Source organism: Arachis stenosperma, chromosome 1 (genome assembly GCF_014773155.1).
Source record: "Arachis stenosperma cultivar V10309 chromosome 1, arast.V10309.gnm1.PFL2, whole genome shotgun sequence".
Lineage (NCBI taxonomy): Eukaryota > Viridiplantae > Streptophyta > Magnoliopsida > Fabales > Fabaceae > Arachis > Arachis stenosperma.
The window spans coordinates 1,883,799-1,898,932 of record NC_080377.1 but is presented as its reverse complement, the minus strand read 5'-3'; the positions used below and the strand labels follow the sequence as shown (position 1 = coordinate 1,898,932).

Below are 15,134 nucleotides of genomic sequence, written 5' to 3'. Positions count from 1 at the left end.
TAGATTTTGTGATTTAAAAATTTTAAAAAATTAAAATTTATAAATTAGACCCTCCAATTTATGATATTTATATGAAAAAAACATACAAAATTTACACATTATTAAAAAATACTACTATAAACCCAATGTCAAAATTAAATACAAAGTACCAACCATTCTAGAATCTAGTCCTTTGGGTTATATATCGAACGGCCACAAAAGGAAGGAGTACCGGTGTACCATGGGGCATTATAACAGCTGGCAAGTGGCGACGTATTTCTTGGGGTTTCTCTCATTTTAAAGACTGACGAGGCGAGCAGCGAGCAGGACAGCAGCTCCTAACAAACAAAGCAGCGAAAGTGAAGAGGAACAAGAGAGTCCGGATTCAGTGCCACCAAAAGTGAAGAAGAAGAAGAAGAAGAAGAAGATCCTCTTTTCACTGTAAACCCTATCCCTCTTCTTTTTCTTCTTATTATCACTACCGCATTCAATTCCTCATTCTCTTACGAGTTACCTTCTCGTTTTCTTTTTTCAATTTACTTGTTTTTGAAAATTTCTAGTTAGTGTTAGTTCTATGTCGATTTTCTAGTTCTAATAGACCAATTTTTCGGGACGTGTTTCACTCGTTCGTTATGAGTTATCTTGGCTCGTTTTGCTTCCCTGTAAGTTTTGTTAGGATTATTGAATGCTTGAATTTAGCAGGGAAAATAAAAATAAATAACTGCCATGGATGCTGGTGGCGGCAACTCGTTGCCATCTGCACCGGACGGGGTGAAGCGAAAAGTGTGTTATTTCTATGATCCAGAGGTTGGGAATTACTATTATGGCCAAGGTCACCCTATGAAGCCGCATCGAATTCGGATGACACATGCTCTTCTTGCCCACTATGGACTGCTTCAGCATATGCAGGTCCTCAAGCCGTTCCCTGCTAGGGACAGGGACCTTTGCCGCTTCCATGCCGACGATTATGTTGCATTCCTTCGAAGCATAACCCCTGAAACGCAGCAGGACCATCTGAGGCAACTCAAGCGCTTTAATGTCGGCGAAGATTGCCCCGTCTTTGATGGACTGTACTCGTTTTGTCAAACATATGCTGGAGGCTCGGTTGGTGGTGCTGTCAAGCTGAACCATGACCAATGTGATATAGCTGTCAATTGGGCCGGTGGCCTGCATCATGCCAAGAAATGCGAGGCTTCTGGGTTTTGCTATGTGAATGATATTGTCCTTGCAATCTTGGAACTTCTTAAACAGCATGAGGTTTGTATGACACTCTTTCATGCTGGTTTACATTTTCTGCGCTGCATTTTACATATGTTTTTATCAAGATGTCTCATAGTGAGAAATACTCATTTATTGTTGTTGTTGTTATGAACTTATGATTATTATCCTGCGCTTTTGGTCTTTTGCTTCTTGTATGCCCAAGATTTAGCAAGAGGAATTCCTTCTCCTTTATTAGTCTACAAAATGTTTCTACTTCAATTATATGTTATCTTAGTTCTATGTTAAGGTTTCTTTGGTGGAGAAGCAAAGGAGTTTTACCAACTAGTTGCTTTGAATATATTCTGCCTGTTAGTTTTAGGTTGACAAATTGGAGAGTATTTGTCTATTTCAGAAAGGGATGTGCTAATGGAAGCTTGAACATTTATATTCTTGAGCCTCCTGCTCTAATGCAACATTTCTTGTATATACATTTAAGTGAAAAGGTTTCTGATCTCATAAAACAATATCCTAATGAATGGGCGAAAATAGTTCAGAGTTAGGCTTTGACAGTTCTTCATTACTGCCTTTTCAGCAGTATGTAATCATCTAATTCTATTTTCTGGAAGAGTTATGTTTGGACGGCCTGAGACCAACTGACCAACTGCAGTGACCATGTTACTGCATACTTAGATTGAATACAATATGAGATAATCAAATTTTTGTTGTTTTCACTTTTTTTATTATGTAAATATACAATTTTGTGTAGTTTAATATATAATGGAAAATGGGCTAAACTTTCCCTTTGAAGTTTGAACCTTACAAGCAGGGAAAAGAAATAAAGTTTAAGTGTTGGAATAAGATAAGGTTTTCAGCAAAATGAGTGAACAATTTAAACTTTGTTAAAGTAATGAATGTATTGGAAATTTGAAGGTTTAGTTTATCAATGAAAACCTTCTACACTGGAAAATAAATTAAAAAAAGAAACACTTCCCGAAGCTTTGGTGACAAACATTTTTGCTACTATGGCTATTAGCTAGAAACCATAGATTACGAGTCTTGTCAATATTGGTCTAAGCAGGTGCTTACTCTGGTGGTTTTGATTTTTGTTAAGGCTCAGTATGCTTGCTAACTATTTATTTTTTATTTTTATTGAACCAATTTTTTAATCCTACAGTTTATGGTCATTCATTTTTAAAAGCATGAACCACGCTCCCTTGAATTTTTCAGAAATGGTGAGAGCATTCATTGTCTAGCCTAAATTGCATTGAAGTCATCTTCTAAACCTATATGCAGAAGATTGTTAGTTTTGTACACAACCAGTTTAAAGAAGTACAATGTGTGGTCTCTGTATTCTGGTTATTAATTGTAGAAAATTTAATATGGTTGTGTGCTGTTTTTGTGAACTTTGAGAGCACATGAAATTCTTTTGGGAGGATGACCCTTGCATTGTTAGTTTTAATTTATTTATTGATGATTTCATCATTGTTGAGTGTTAAGTGTTTTAATGGGCTAAATTATATTTTAAGGGGGTGAAACGTTAGATTTTTATATTGGTTTTTAAATTTTTTGGGGTGGCAACTGGCAAGTGTTTTTGGGCAACATCAGGGAGGTGAAGTTTAATTTATCCTCTTCTGAACTATACTTTCAACTTGCAATATTTTGTGTGTGTTCCTATTTTGAAATGTAATATTTTTTATTTTCAGCGAGTTCTATATGTGGACATTGATATCCACCATGGAGATGGTGTGGAGGAAGCTTTCTACACTACCGATAGAGTCATGACTGTTTCCTTCCATAAATTTGGTGATTATTTCCCTGGCACGGGGGACTTACGTGATATTGGATACGCAAAGGGAAAATACTACTCTCTTAATGTTCCTCTTGATGATGGAATTGATGATGAGAGTTATCATTTCTTGTTCAAACCTATAATTGGTAAAGTGATGGAAGTTTTTAAGCCTGGTGCAGTGGTTCTCCAATGTGGTGCAGATTCTTTATCTGGAGATAGATTGGGATGTTTCAATCTTTCAATTAGGGGACATGCGGAGTGTGTTAAATACATGAGATCATTCAATGTTCCCCTCTTACTACTAGGTGGTGGTGGCTACACCATTCGGAATGTTGCTCGTTGCTGGTGCTATGAGGTAAACTATTGCTTTAATAGACACGTTGCTATCATTATCTTTATAGATGGGTATCTCTCTTGGAGATGCAGATAGATTGGTGAGCTTTTACTCTTATGTATTTTTGCATGTGTCTCTCTTGTTTATTGGTTTGTGACTATCCTAATCTTTTATACCGAGTATCTCTTATCTTCCATACCTTTATAATATGCTTCTCTACTTGTTGTTATACCAAATGTTTTATTTTTCATACAAACAACAACTTCGCATTGCCCCACTATGTGGAGTTGACTACATGGATCAAATGACATTAGAGTTCCGTATCATACAAGACAGACTACATTTGTGTTTAAACCTTTTTTTTCCCTTTTCAATAAAGGAAGAATATCATTAAGATGGGAAAAGAATTATACAAGAAATGAGAGGATACGAGATCCTCCCAACTAAATATAAGTACAAAAGATCTATGAAGCATAATTTTCCAATCTATCAACATGTCTAGATCATGAGCTTTATACCATATAGAGAGTGAAAGTCTAATTCTATCTCTTATCTGAAAATCTATCATTAAAAAGCTGCGAGAATAGTGCTCCAGCCAAAATACTCATATCTCTCTTTAAACTATTAATATGTAAATCCTTTTTAATAATTTTCTCTTAGGTTTTCATAGCTCTCCCTCTACCACTGCTCTTTGTTGGATCCCTTCTTTGAACATGGGCATATCACCTATGATGAGATTTTACCGTCTTCTCTATAGTCATTGCTACCTGAACTCTTCTTGTATAATGCCTTTATTCCTACCTAGCCATCTCTTTAAGCATTCCCATCCCCATGTGCTGTTGGTCTTTGTTACATATCTAAATTTTGGGTGGTGCCTTTTTTGTTTTATTTTTTTTTTAACAAACAAGATGATAATAGGTTTGTTTACCTCACGGAATCTGGAGATAAATGTAGATGATGGACATAAATTGGAGTAGAATCACCCAACAAAGGATCACCATACTCTTGTCCCACTAGATGGAGTTGGCTATGTGAATCAAATTCTGTCATAATATTTTGTGGGATAAACTACCATTTCTATCCATGAATATTTAGGATGCTGACAAATTTACCCACGAAAAACAGAAACTGACTTTATACCCATAAAAGATGAATTTCGCTTGACAAAACTACCCAAACCCTAAAAAATTATCAAAAATCCCTAATCTACCATATTTCCAAATTCCAATGTTCGTCTCTTCACCACCACCACCCCCAATTTCTATTCATTCCCTATCACTACTCTCTCGCGCTCTCTCTCTAAATCTTATTATATATCTCTGATTCCCTTGATTCTTATGGATTAGAGATTTCATATTTCTTTATACACAACAAGTATAATGTGATTCAAATGCCACTGCATGAGTGAAGGGCACTAGTGCCAGATGCAGATTTTTTGCCAAAATCCAAATTGGATAATTGAGGGTTATTCCGAGGAGTTTGAGAAATCTTTCCTTGAGCACATGAAGAGCAGCTATCAGCCTTTCAATTACTACTTCCGGCGACAATGGGGCGGCGCCAACGATCTTATCTACCAGATTCGTCAACAAGCGTCACCTCCCCCTTTGCCACTACATCGGCGTCGACAACCGCCACGGCGGCCCCAACGTTTCCGAATTAGTCAACAAGCATCACCTCCTCCTTTGTCATCTACAATGGTGTCGACAACCTCCACGGCAGCCCCAACGTTTCCAGATTCGTCGACAAGCGTCACTTCCCCGTTGTCACCTACATTGGCGGTTTACAACCTCCGCGGCAGCCTCAACCTTTTCAAATTTCTCAACAAGCGTCTTGCATGATATTTATTCAATCAATTTCCCATTTCAGCTTGCTACATTATTAAATATAATAGAACTTGGGAAAAAAATCAATGGCAAGAACAATGTATGTGGTCGTGGTAATAGAGGCAATAGCGGTAAAGAGTTGGGAATGAACGTTCGAAGAGGAAAGATTTGAGTGGTGGTGGTAAAAAGTTGGGGATTAAGGTGGTGGTGAAGGAATAGAATTGGGAGTGGAGTAAGGTTAAAAGGGGTAGTTTAGGGATTCGTGATAATTTTTAGAGTTTGGGTAGTTTTGTCAACTAAAACTCATTTTTCATGGATATAAAGTCAGTTTTTTTTTTTTCCGTGGGTAGATTTGTCAACATTCTGAGCATTTATGGATAGAAATGCTAATTTATTCTATCTTATGATAAATCAAATGCACAAAAAGTCACTAATATCTAAATCTTATTGTTTTTTACCTTTTATTTCATTTTCCTACTTTACTTCTAACTCTGTGTCTATTTGACTATCTTCGATATTATGGAATTGCTCTGTGAGCTGTTCCGATGTCACTGTGATCGATGCTGCTTTTGAAACAGACACCTTAGTAATTTACGGGGCCTATCAATATGTTAATTGAAAGAAAAAATGGTAAACATGAAAGTTTCAGTGATAATGATGTTAGATGGGTGAAAGCAGAGTTATTGTTTTCCTTTCTTGTCTTGTAAGTCATGGATTTTTCTTTTCCTATTTATTTATTTACTTTTTATATACAACAGAGAATTAAGTATAAATTGTCTAAGTACAGCAGAGAATTAAGTATAAGTTTTCTTTGTTGTTGTATAATTGAGTCATTTGTCTGTATCGATATTTCACAAAATTGTATTTGTTATATGTTAGGGCAGACAGGAGTTGCTCTTGGAATGGAGGTAGAAGACAAAATGCCACAGCATGAGTACTATGAATATTTTGGTCCAGATTATACCCTTCATGTTGCCCCAAGTAATATGGAAAACAAGAATTCCCGTCATTTATTGGAAGAAATTCGATCTAGGCTACTTGAAAATCTTTCCAAGCTGCAGCATGCTCCCAGTGTCCAGTTTCAGGAAAAGCCTCCTGATTTTGATGTTGGAGAGGTAAGCTTTGTAGGTCTTCATTTTATTGAATTATATTGCAGTTGCTATCTTCTCCCCCTTTTTTCCCCTCACATGTGCTTCTTTTCAGTTAATGATAATTATTTTGGCAGCCACTTCTACAGAAGTAAAACATGACTAATAATATTTCTGAGCTTCGCAAGTAAAGAAACAGGGGAATAAAAGTATTCATGTTATCCTTTTCAAGTTATTCCATCACTAATTGCTCTTCTTTATTAGTTGTTTCTTCTGTAAAGTCTTGGTTGTCTATTTTAGGAGGTGTAATTTTCCCAATAAAAAAAGAAGAAATCTATAATACCAAGTAACCCAAAATCTTAAATGCAAAGGCTCTGGTGTACGTCACATAGTGCACCATACCAACACTTTTCTGTTCATTGCTCATTCTGCTTCAATTTTAGACATCCTTATCACTTCTCCGTCATCATCGTGAAATTGACCTTGCCTCCTTCTTCTGTGGCTATCTTCTACCTCCTAGCCCTTAGCAATGGTTCCTTAACATCTTTGCCTCCCCTGTCATCCTCTGAGCGGGCAATGCTGCATCAGCTTTGGCGTCCTCCCCTCTGCCAGAACTTTTATTTTTGTCTTAGTATAAAATACCTATATGTGTTAGAAGAGACAAAGGTTACTCTGTCTTCTGCTGGGGTCCTGGGCAAGTAGATCTGCAAATAACTGCCAGATGTATTGCGAGTTGATGATTTGGATGGAAGAAACAAAGGTTAGATAGATTAAGTATATGGTTTTTGAGGGTTATAAAAAAGACATAGCTCCCAGACATCCCGCAAAGTCTTACCTTCGCTTCTAACCTCAGCTATCAACTAATGTATCCTGAACAATAATTCATAATATATCCTAATCCTTAGCCTAAATATATGGATCTAGTCATGATGTAAAATTTCATATCTGAGAAATTCGTGATTTTCCAGGCAGATGAAGATCAAGATAATGGCGATGAGAGATGGGATCCTGATTCTGACATGGACATTGATGATCGGTATGTTGCTTATCCTCAGCCTACTTCTTATCATGTAATATCAGACAATCAACGTATCTTCAGTTTGTTACCTTGTTAATCAGAGAGATTCTTCCGGGCAAAGTGAAAAGAGAAACAGTTGAACCTCCACACAATGATCAGGTATGTATTTCCTTGTTAGTTTGTGAAGTAGTTATTAATCAAATATGCAGGAACTCAATACTCATTTAGAATTTAATATTGGTTTTATGTTATCTACGTTATTCAGACACAACCTAGAAATATATTTTATTTATTACATGTATAAAGAATCCAACCTCTTACTATTGCATATGATCATATTGACTATACCTCCAGGTTCCAACAAATGTTAATGTACACTACAACTTATAAAGTGAATATTATTCCTCAACAATTTCTCTTGCCACACTGCTTAATGTATATAGTATTAGAGCCTTTCAGACTTTCAAATTAAACGAGGCAAAAGTGTACGGACCCAGAAAAAATATTGGGAAAATAGAATCTAACATGTAGATAATATAGTAAAAACATTAATATTCCAAATATTTGCATAATGCTTTTCCTACTAGGAGAGCTTAGCTGAATGGATCACGTTGACATTGTTGTTTCCTACTGTCACTATGTGTATAAACACAGGTTTTTAAATACAAGCCCTTTTAATGGTTTTTACTACATAGTCTCTTTACTTAGCGATCCTTCGTCTTATCTATTCTTATTAGGGCTTCTATCGATCTTATGACATGACCAAGCTATGTTTGGTTGATGTAAACAGGCTTAGTGTTAGTGGTTAGTTCATATACACCATGATGGAATTATGGTTATGATTCCCACTCATTATCACCAATTGTTTTTAGAGTCACAGATGAGGTAACCAATTATATATAGGGTCTGTTAGCAGCATTTTCTTGTGTTATACAACACATTTTGAGTAAGTCTTCAGTGAATTGATTTCTCTTTGTTGTATCCTTGAATACCATAGAATATGTTGGTTTATCAAAGATTATCTTGAATGTTCCCTTGGGATCATTGAGTAAATTACGTTGCCCTCTCCTTGAAGATGCTTATAGGGTAGGACTTTACTTTGTTTCTTTAATCTTTACGCTATCATGATGGATATTTACCAGCAATTTTGTGTATACTGTTGTAGATTAAGCTTTTCTCATTTCAACACTCGATTTAATTACGTTTTTAGCTTCTGTTGAAAACCATTATATGGATTTACATGTGAATTCATGACATGGAACTTCTCTGTATGCAGGCATTCCAGGAGGATCAGAGAAGAACTGCAGAGCATTTAAGAAGCTCGGATAATGCAGCAGACGAAGCAGCAGCTTGCTTGAAGGTGAATTTCATGGCATAATTGTTATCACTAAGCATGCATGCATTACATAAAAGTATCACTTGAAAGTTCGCCATCGCTATTTTTTTTAAAAATATAATTTCAATGCGGTTTCTTGCAGCCTTTGGATATCAGTTCCCAGCCAGTTGATGAAGATAATGTGAAAGTTGAACAGGATCATGCTGTGAATGATTTGGTGAGAGAGATGACGGATCTGAAGGGTTAAGCAAATGGGGTTTTCAACTGACTGATGAGCTATGGTGCTGATTTAATGATCGGTTCATGCAGTCACATTTCCCAAAATGTTGGAGGTGTGACGGCCAATTGGATTTTCTTAACTTGTATACCTCCCTTATCATTTTCTTGAGTTGAGGGCAAGGATTGGAAATTTAATTGATGTTAACACACAGCACTTGGTTTCTTTGTATTAGATGTAAACATAAAATGGATGGTGATGTTCTCATGGATATTTAAACTCTCTCAAGTGTAGTATCCTTGTTCAAGTTAATAGGTGAATTTTTTCTGTGCTCACATTGTATACAAAGCTGGGGTAAAAAAAAAACCCATAACGGATATTAGAAATCATATTCCCTATTATCTAATTTAGGGTTTGTTTATTTAGATTAGTTTTAATGCATTGCATGCGTAAATGAATTGGGAAATGCTATCTTAAAAACTAGTTTAAGCAACTACCTAAAAAGCTAAAATAGAGTGAGTGGGATCACCACGCATGACTTCGACGATGGTGGCTAAAACTTAGTCTTTAAGTTCACAACCATCACACCAACAACTCAGATAATCACTAAGGATAAAACTTTAGTGACTTAACTTTCAAACAGGCTGGTTCACTCGTTCCTCTATAGATACTCTGGTATTTCATTTCGATAATCTAGTGTTTATTTTATTATGGGTTAGGCATAAGGGTCTCTAGCAGGTATTTTAGTCATAGTAAATTAATAATAGAACTCATCCTAGTGTTCATAAATCTTTTTATCTAACAGCAAGGTCGGTCACATATTTTAGCTAGAGACAGTCTAGTAAATTAAACTATTTACCTAAATGAGCTCTTAAAAATGTTTTAAAATAAATTGAAGAGTACGGTATTGTTTTTGTTCCTAACGTTTGGGGTAAGTCTTATTTGTGTCCCTAACGTTTAAATTGTCCTATTTGTATCCCTAACGTTTATAAAAGTGATTCAATGTTATCCTACTATCAATTATACTAACAAATAAGATTATATTTTTCAATTATTCTTACTTGGATGTATTCATTTTCAATTAGGTTTCACTTGGATGTGTTTGATTTTAATATTATATCCACTATTTGTGTTTAGATTCAATTATGTTCCTAGAAAAGTGAATTAGGTAAATGTTATAGGAATTAGCTTCAACTTTTGATAAGCTATTTTGCGAAGTGGATCATTGATTCTATCACAGACATTTGTATTCTAACTTCAAGAAGAGATTTTTAAAACTCAAACTAAAGTGTTCATGATGTGTAATTGATGACAGGATAATATTGAATCACTTTTACAAATGTTAGGGACACAAATTAGACGATTTAGGGTGTGTTTGGATTTGCGTTGGAGAAGAGAGAAGCCCGTTTGAGTTCCTTGAACGCTTCATCTTCATGTTTGGGAACATTTTTATCCTGTAAACGCAGAAATGATTTCTGTCTTCAACCCTGGTTTACCAAAAGCTACAAATTCTAGCTTTTCCGTTGATCTTTTCACCTTGGATTGAACTTTATGTTCTATGTACTAATTATGTCCTTTATATTCATAAGTTTATTGTTTTTTTTATAATATTTTTTTCTAATACTCTCTTATGTATATTATTATTTTTTTATATGAGTTTTTTTTACCGTTATTATTATTTTTTTGTATGGAATATTTTTTTTACTTTGTATTATGATTCTATTAATCTTATTAGAGTACTAAAGAATACTGTAAGTACTAAAAAATATTAAAATTTATTTAAATATTTAAAATAAAATTATAAGATAACATAAAATAATTATTTAAATTCATGTCTTTTTCTGTAATTTTCCATCTAAAAGTGATTTTGAATAATGTAATCCAAACAATATTTAGTTTACTATAATTCATTTTGAATAAAAATTACCAAACATAAACCACGTTAATACCAACTCACTTTTGATCAAAATCAATTTTATACAAATTGTAATCCAAACACGCACTTAAATGTTAGGGACACACATAGGATTTATCTTAAATGTTGGAAAAAGAAATAGGCTTCATTAGCAAGGAAAAGAGAGATGTCTATAATTAATGTCACTTTTCACAGAATTTATTATTAAAATGCCACATTTTTTAAACTAATTATGCATATGCCCTCTTTTGTCATTTTAATTATGGTTGTTTATAGTTGTTACGGTGGGTAACCGGAGATTGATGGGCTGGATAGAGTTGGTTGGACCAAATGTTGAAGGATGAGGATTCCGAAGGGATCTGCAACTCGGGAGGCTCCGTCCGACTTGTTTATGCGAGGAGATGGGGGTGGTACCTGCAAGTCAGCAAGGGTGCAAGCAGGTTTAGAGAGTATTGGACTTAGAGATACCTGAAGGGTGTCAGTGTATTTATAGTGGTGAACCAATAACCACCGTTGGAGTAGTGCCATATTTTTAGGGCATCAATCGTCCCATTATCTTAGGGAGGTTAAGATATGGCTCGTGGAAGTGGTTAGAAAGATTCTAGGGATAGTTACTCATTTAAATGAGTGTTTATCCGCCAGCTAATCTCGTGCCCGACTTCTTTAGAACAGGTCGTGGTGAGTACCAACTTCGTAGGATGAAGATTGGTACTGGTGAGACCCAACCCTTTGGATTAGGTCCTTTGCTTGATCCTAGGCCTTTATTATTGGGCCAGGGTATGAACAGTGCCCCTACTCGAGCCCAATTTTTTCAAGATTTGGGTTCGAGTATTCTGCTCGGGGTTGTAGCCGACTTGTTGGAGGACCGACGTGATTTTTTGAAACCGACGTGACTTTCCGTGTCCTTTTGGTTCTGACAGTTACGTCTAATCAAGCGTCGTGTCCGTTAGGGATGTGCGTAGGTCTTGGTAACGGTACATTCTCATTAATGACTGCCCCACTTTTACCATTATGCCCCTTAGCATGTTTATAAATACTTTCCCTCTCTTTCATTTTTTTGTTTCTGCAATTTTTCAAATTTTTTCTTTCTTCGTTCGTGCTGCGTTCTTGCGTTTGGAGACTTCTGCTTCTTCCAACCTTCACTTTTGGATAAAGGTTAGCTTTTCTTCTTTCATGACATGCTTTGTGTTTGCATGTTTTTATTTTGTAGGTAGATAGGTTGGTTTGTAGATTTTGGCTCCGTATCTCCTCCCTTTAGAGATCGTGTTTTTTATTTTCCTTTTCTTTTTCTTTTGTAGGTTTTTGTCACCCTTTATAAGAAAAAAGAAATGGCTTCCGTAGATGTTCTTTCTCAATGGGTTGATGTCACGGTCCTAGGGGAGGAACCCTTGGTCGATGCTGAGTTTATTACTCATCTTCGTACTCACCACAGGATTTGTACTTTTGAGGAGGACGAGCCAAAGTATGAGTTGGTAGTCCCGGGTCCAGAAGACCGGGTTTGTTTTGGGAGGGCCAATGAGGCGGCCCCTCATTTTTTCTTTATGTATGAATGTATGATCACCCGTTTGGGTGTTTTTCTTCCTTTTTCGCATTTTGAGATGTCTGTTTTGCACCACTGTCGAGTTGCCCCTACCCAACTTCACCCCAATTCTTGGGGTTTTCTAAAAATTTACCAATTTATTAGTCACGCTTTGGACTTTCCGACCTCTTTGAGGATTTTCTTCTATCTTTTCCACATGACTAAGCCTTTTAGTGGGCTAAATAACAAGCAGCAATGGGTGTCCTTCCGAGCAATACAAGGTCGGAGAATTTTCACCCTTTTTGACGAATCCTTCCACGACTTCAAAAATTATTTTTTCAAAGTGCAAGCTGTAGAGGGTCACCACCCCTTTTTCTTGGATGAGAATTCTTCCCCTCACTTTCCCCTCTATTGGTTGGAGGCCTCCCCTTGTGAGAAGTACGGTCTGGACGACCTGGATGAGGTGGAGGCGGCCATTGTGGGATTTTTCCGAGAAGTGTGGGGGAGGGCCCCATACTTGGACACTAGGAAATTCCTCCAGGGATCGCCGACCTTTGTTCGGTCGCAACTAGGTAGTTTTTATATATGTATATACATTTCTTATTTTCAACTTGTATCTGCCGACTTGAGGTTTGCCGACTTGTAATTTTTGCTAATTGTTTCTTTTGCAGACATGGCAAGGAAGTATGCTCAGGAATCTTACCAGAGAGTTCAGGAGGCTAAAGCAAAGTCCCAGGCCAGGGCTGGTGGTGCCAGGGCAATCATCTCTCCTCCTCCTCCTCCTCCTCCTCCTCAGAACGTGGGGACTCCCTCTCAGCCCATTGTGATTTCTTCTTCAGCCTTATCTCGGCCACTTCCCTCCGCCCGACTTCTTTCTGAGCCAGAGAAGAAGAAGCGCAAGACTTTAGAGTCTGGCTCTTCTTTTGATGGTGGGGTTAAGGAGGATGCTCTTGCATTCGTCCGAAAGAACATCTATCCTCATATAAGTATGGATGATGTTTCTGTTCGAAACCACCTCACCACTCTGGCTGAGGAGAGTTTTAGGACGGCGGGTGTTTGTGTCAAGCTTTTGGATATTTTTTAGAAGACTCATCTCAGCTCTTTGAGGTTAACCTCGAAGGTTGAGGAGCTGGAGGGGAGACTTCTTTCTTATCAGGAGCATGAGAGGGAGTTGAAGGAGGAGGTCGCCAAGCTGAGGGCGGAGAGAGATAGCCTTCAGGAGAAGGAGAGTAAGTTGCGGGCCCAATGCAACATGGAGGCGAGTTTGAGGAAGACAGCACAGGAGAGTTATCAGAGTTTATTTCAAGATCTTGTGTCTGTGAAGAAGGATTTGCTGAACTCTCAAAATGCGTATGCCGAGTTGGAGGACTCTATCGCTGATGGTGCCGAGGAGGCTTGGAGGATTTTCAAGGAGCAGGTCGGAGTTATTGCTCCTGACTTGGATCTTTCTCCTTTAGATCCAGACAAGGTCGTCATTGATGGTGCTATTGTGGATCCTCCTACCCCCGTAATCGTTTCCGAGTCAGAATTGAAGACTCGGGGGCAGAGGATCATTGAGTCCCCTCCTCGTTCCAAGGACGCTTCGAGTTCTTCTGTTGTTCCTCCGATTTCCTCTTCATCTCCCGTGGTTGCCTCTCTTCCTGATCCTGGTGGCGCTCTTCCTGACTCTGGTGGTGGTGATCCGTCTACTCCTCTGCAGAAATAACTTTTTTTGTGGCTATATGGGGGCTCGGCCTGTGAGTCTCCCCTTTTTTAAACTCTTTATTTGTTGGTGGTGTTTGGACAATTTCTTTTGGCCTTTTTAAGGCCGTAAACAAAATTTTTTATAAGTACCCTTTCTAATAAGGGTTTTAACTTAACAAAATAAATACCTTTTTTTGGATAAGGGTTTAAGTTACCTTATGCGTGTATGCTTTTCTGATTTTGATTTTCTGAAGTCTCCTCGATCTTTTTCTGAAAAACTTTTCTCTTTGGCTTGTCTGTTTTTCTGAGCCCTTTTGTTTAAGGACTTTTTGACAGCCTTTAATATCTTTTTTGTTATCCCTTATAATCAACTTTGTTTTATTGAGTTCTTATGACTTAGGCTATTTTTGCGATTCGTTTTCTTTTGTACTCGGTTTTTTCCTTTCGACTTATGAGTCGGGATGTTTCCGAGTTTTTATTTTACGATCAACTTCTATAACCTCATTACACCGACTTGTACCTCGTCGTTTTATCCTGACGACCATCTAGGTCGGTTCATGGGATTTTCACGTTTTGTCGAGCTTAAGTCGGCGCGTTTCGTAGAAAGACTTAGAAAATAGAAAGGAGTTTATAAGAGATATGAAAAAAGATCTTTATTGATTGGGGAGGTACCATCTTTGCTACTAAGGGTTTTTAATAGCCTTTTTTCCCTTAGCCTCTACTATGATGCCTCGTTAAAAACCCTTCTCCAGAAAAAACCCTTTGATTTTGGGAAAAAATCATGAAGTTGGGAAAAGAGTACACCAGGGAGTAGAGTTCGCTTTTAACTGTAGTACCTTTTCATATTACAAGCATGCCATGACTTTGGAAACTCAGTGCCGTTCAGGTCGGTTACTTTATAATAACCTTTTCCTAAAACTTCATTGACTTTGTATGGTCCCTTCCAATTAGCAGCAAGTTTTCCTTCCCCTGATTTGTTGACTCTAATGTCGTTTCTGATTAAGACCAAGTCATTCGGGGCAAATGTTCTTCGAATGACTTTTTTGTTGTACCTTGTAGTCATCCTTTGCTTCAATGCTGCTTCTCTTATCTGGGCATCTTCTCGGACTTCGGGGAGCAAGTCGAGCTCCTCTTTGTGCCCCTGTATGTTTCCGATCTCGTCATGGAGAATTACCCTTGGGCTTTGTTCATTGATTTCTATTGGTATCATTGCTTCTACGCCATAGACTAGTC

At 37.3% G+C, this 15,134-nt stretch overlaps 1 protein-coding gene across 1 annotated transcript; it reads left to right on the top strand.

Annotated features, from left to right (window-relative positions):
* Positions 1–281: 281 nt before the first annotated feature.
* Positions 282–9,173, top strand: LOC130972130 (histone deacetylase 19). Its single transcript, XM_057897153.1, has 8 exons — positions 282–420; positions 679–1,236; positions 2,883–3,323; positions 6,010–6,240; positions 7,182–7,249; positions 7,333–7,390; positions 8,508–8,591; positions 8,710–9,173. The coding sequence occupies exons 2-8, from the start codon at positions 706–708 to the stop codon at positions 8,812–8,814; spliced, it is 1,518 nt and encodes a 505-aa protein (XP_057753136.1). The 5' UTR covers positions 282–420; positions 679–705; the 3' UTR covers positions 8,815–9,173.
* Positions 9,174–15,134: the final 5,961 nt, after the last annotated feature.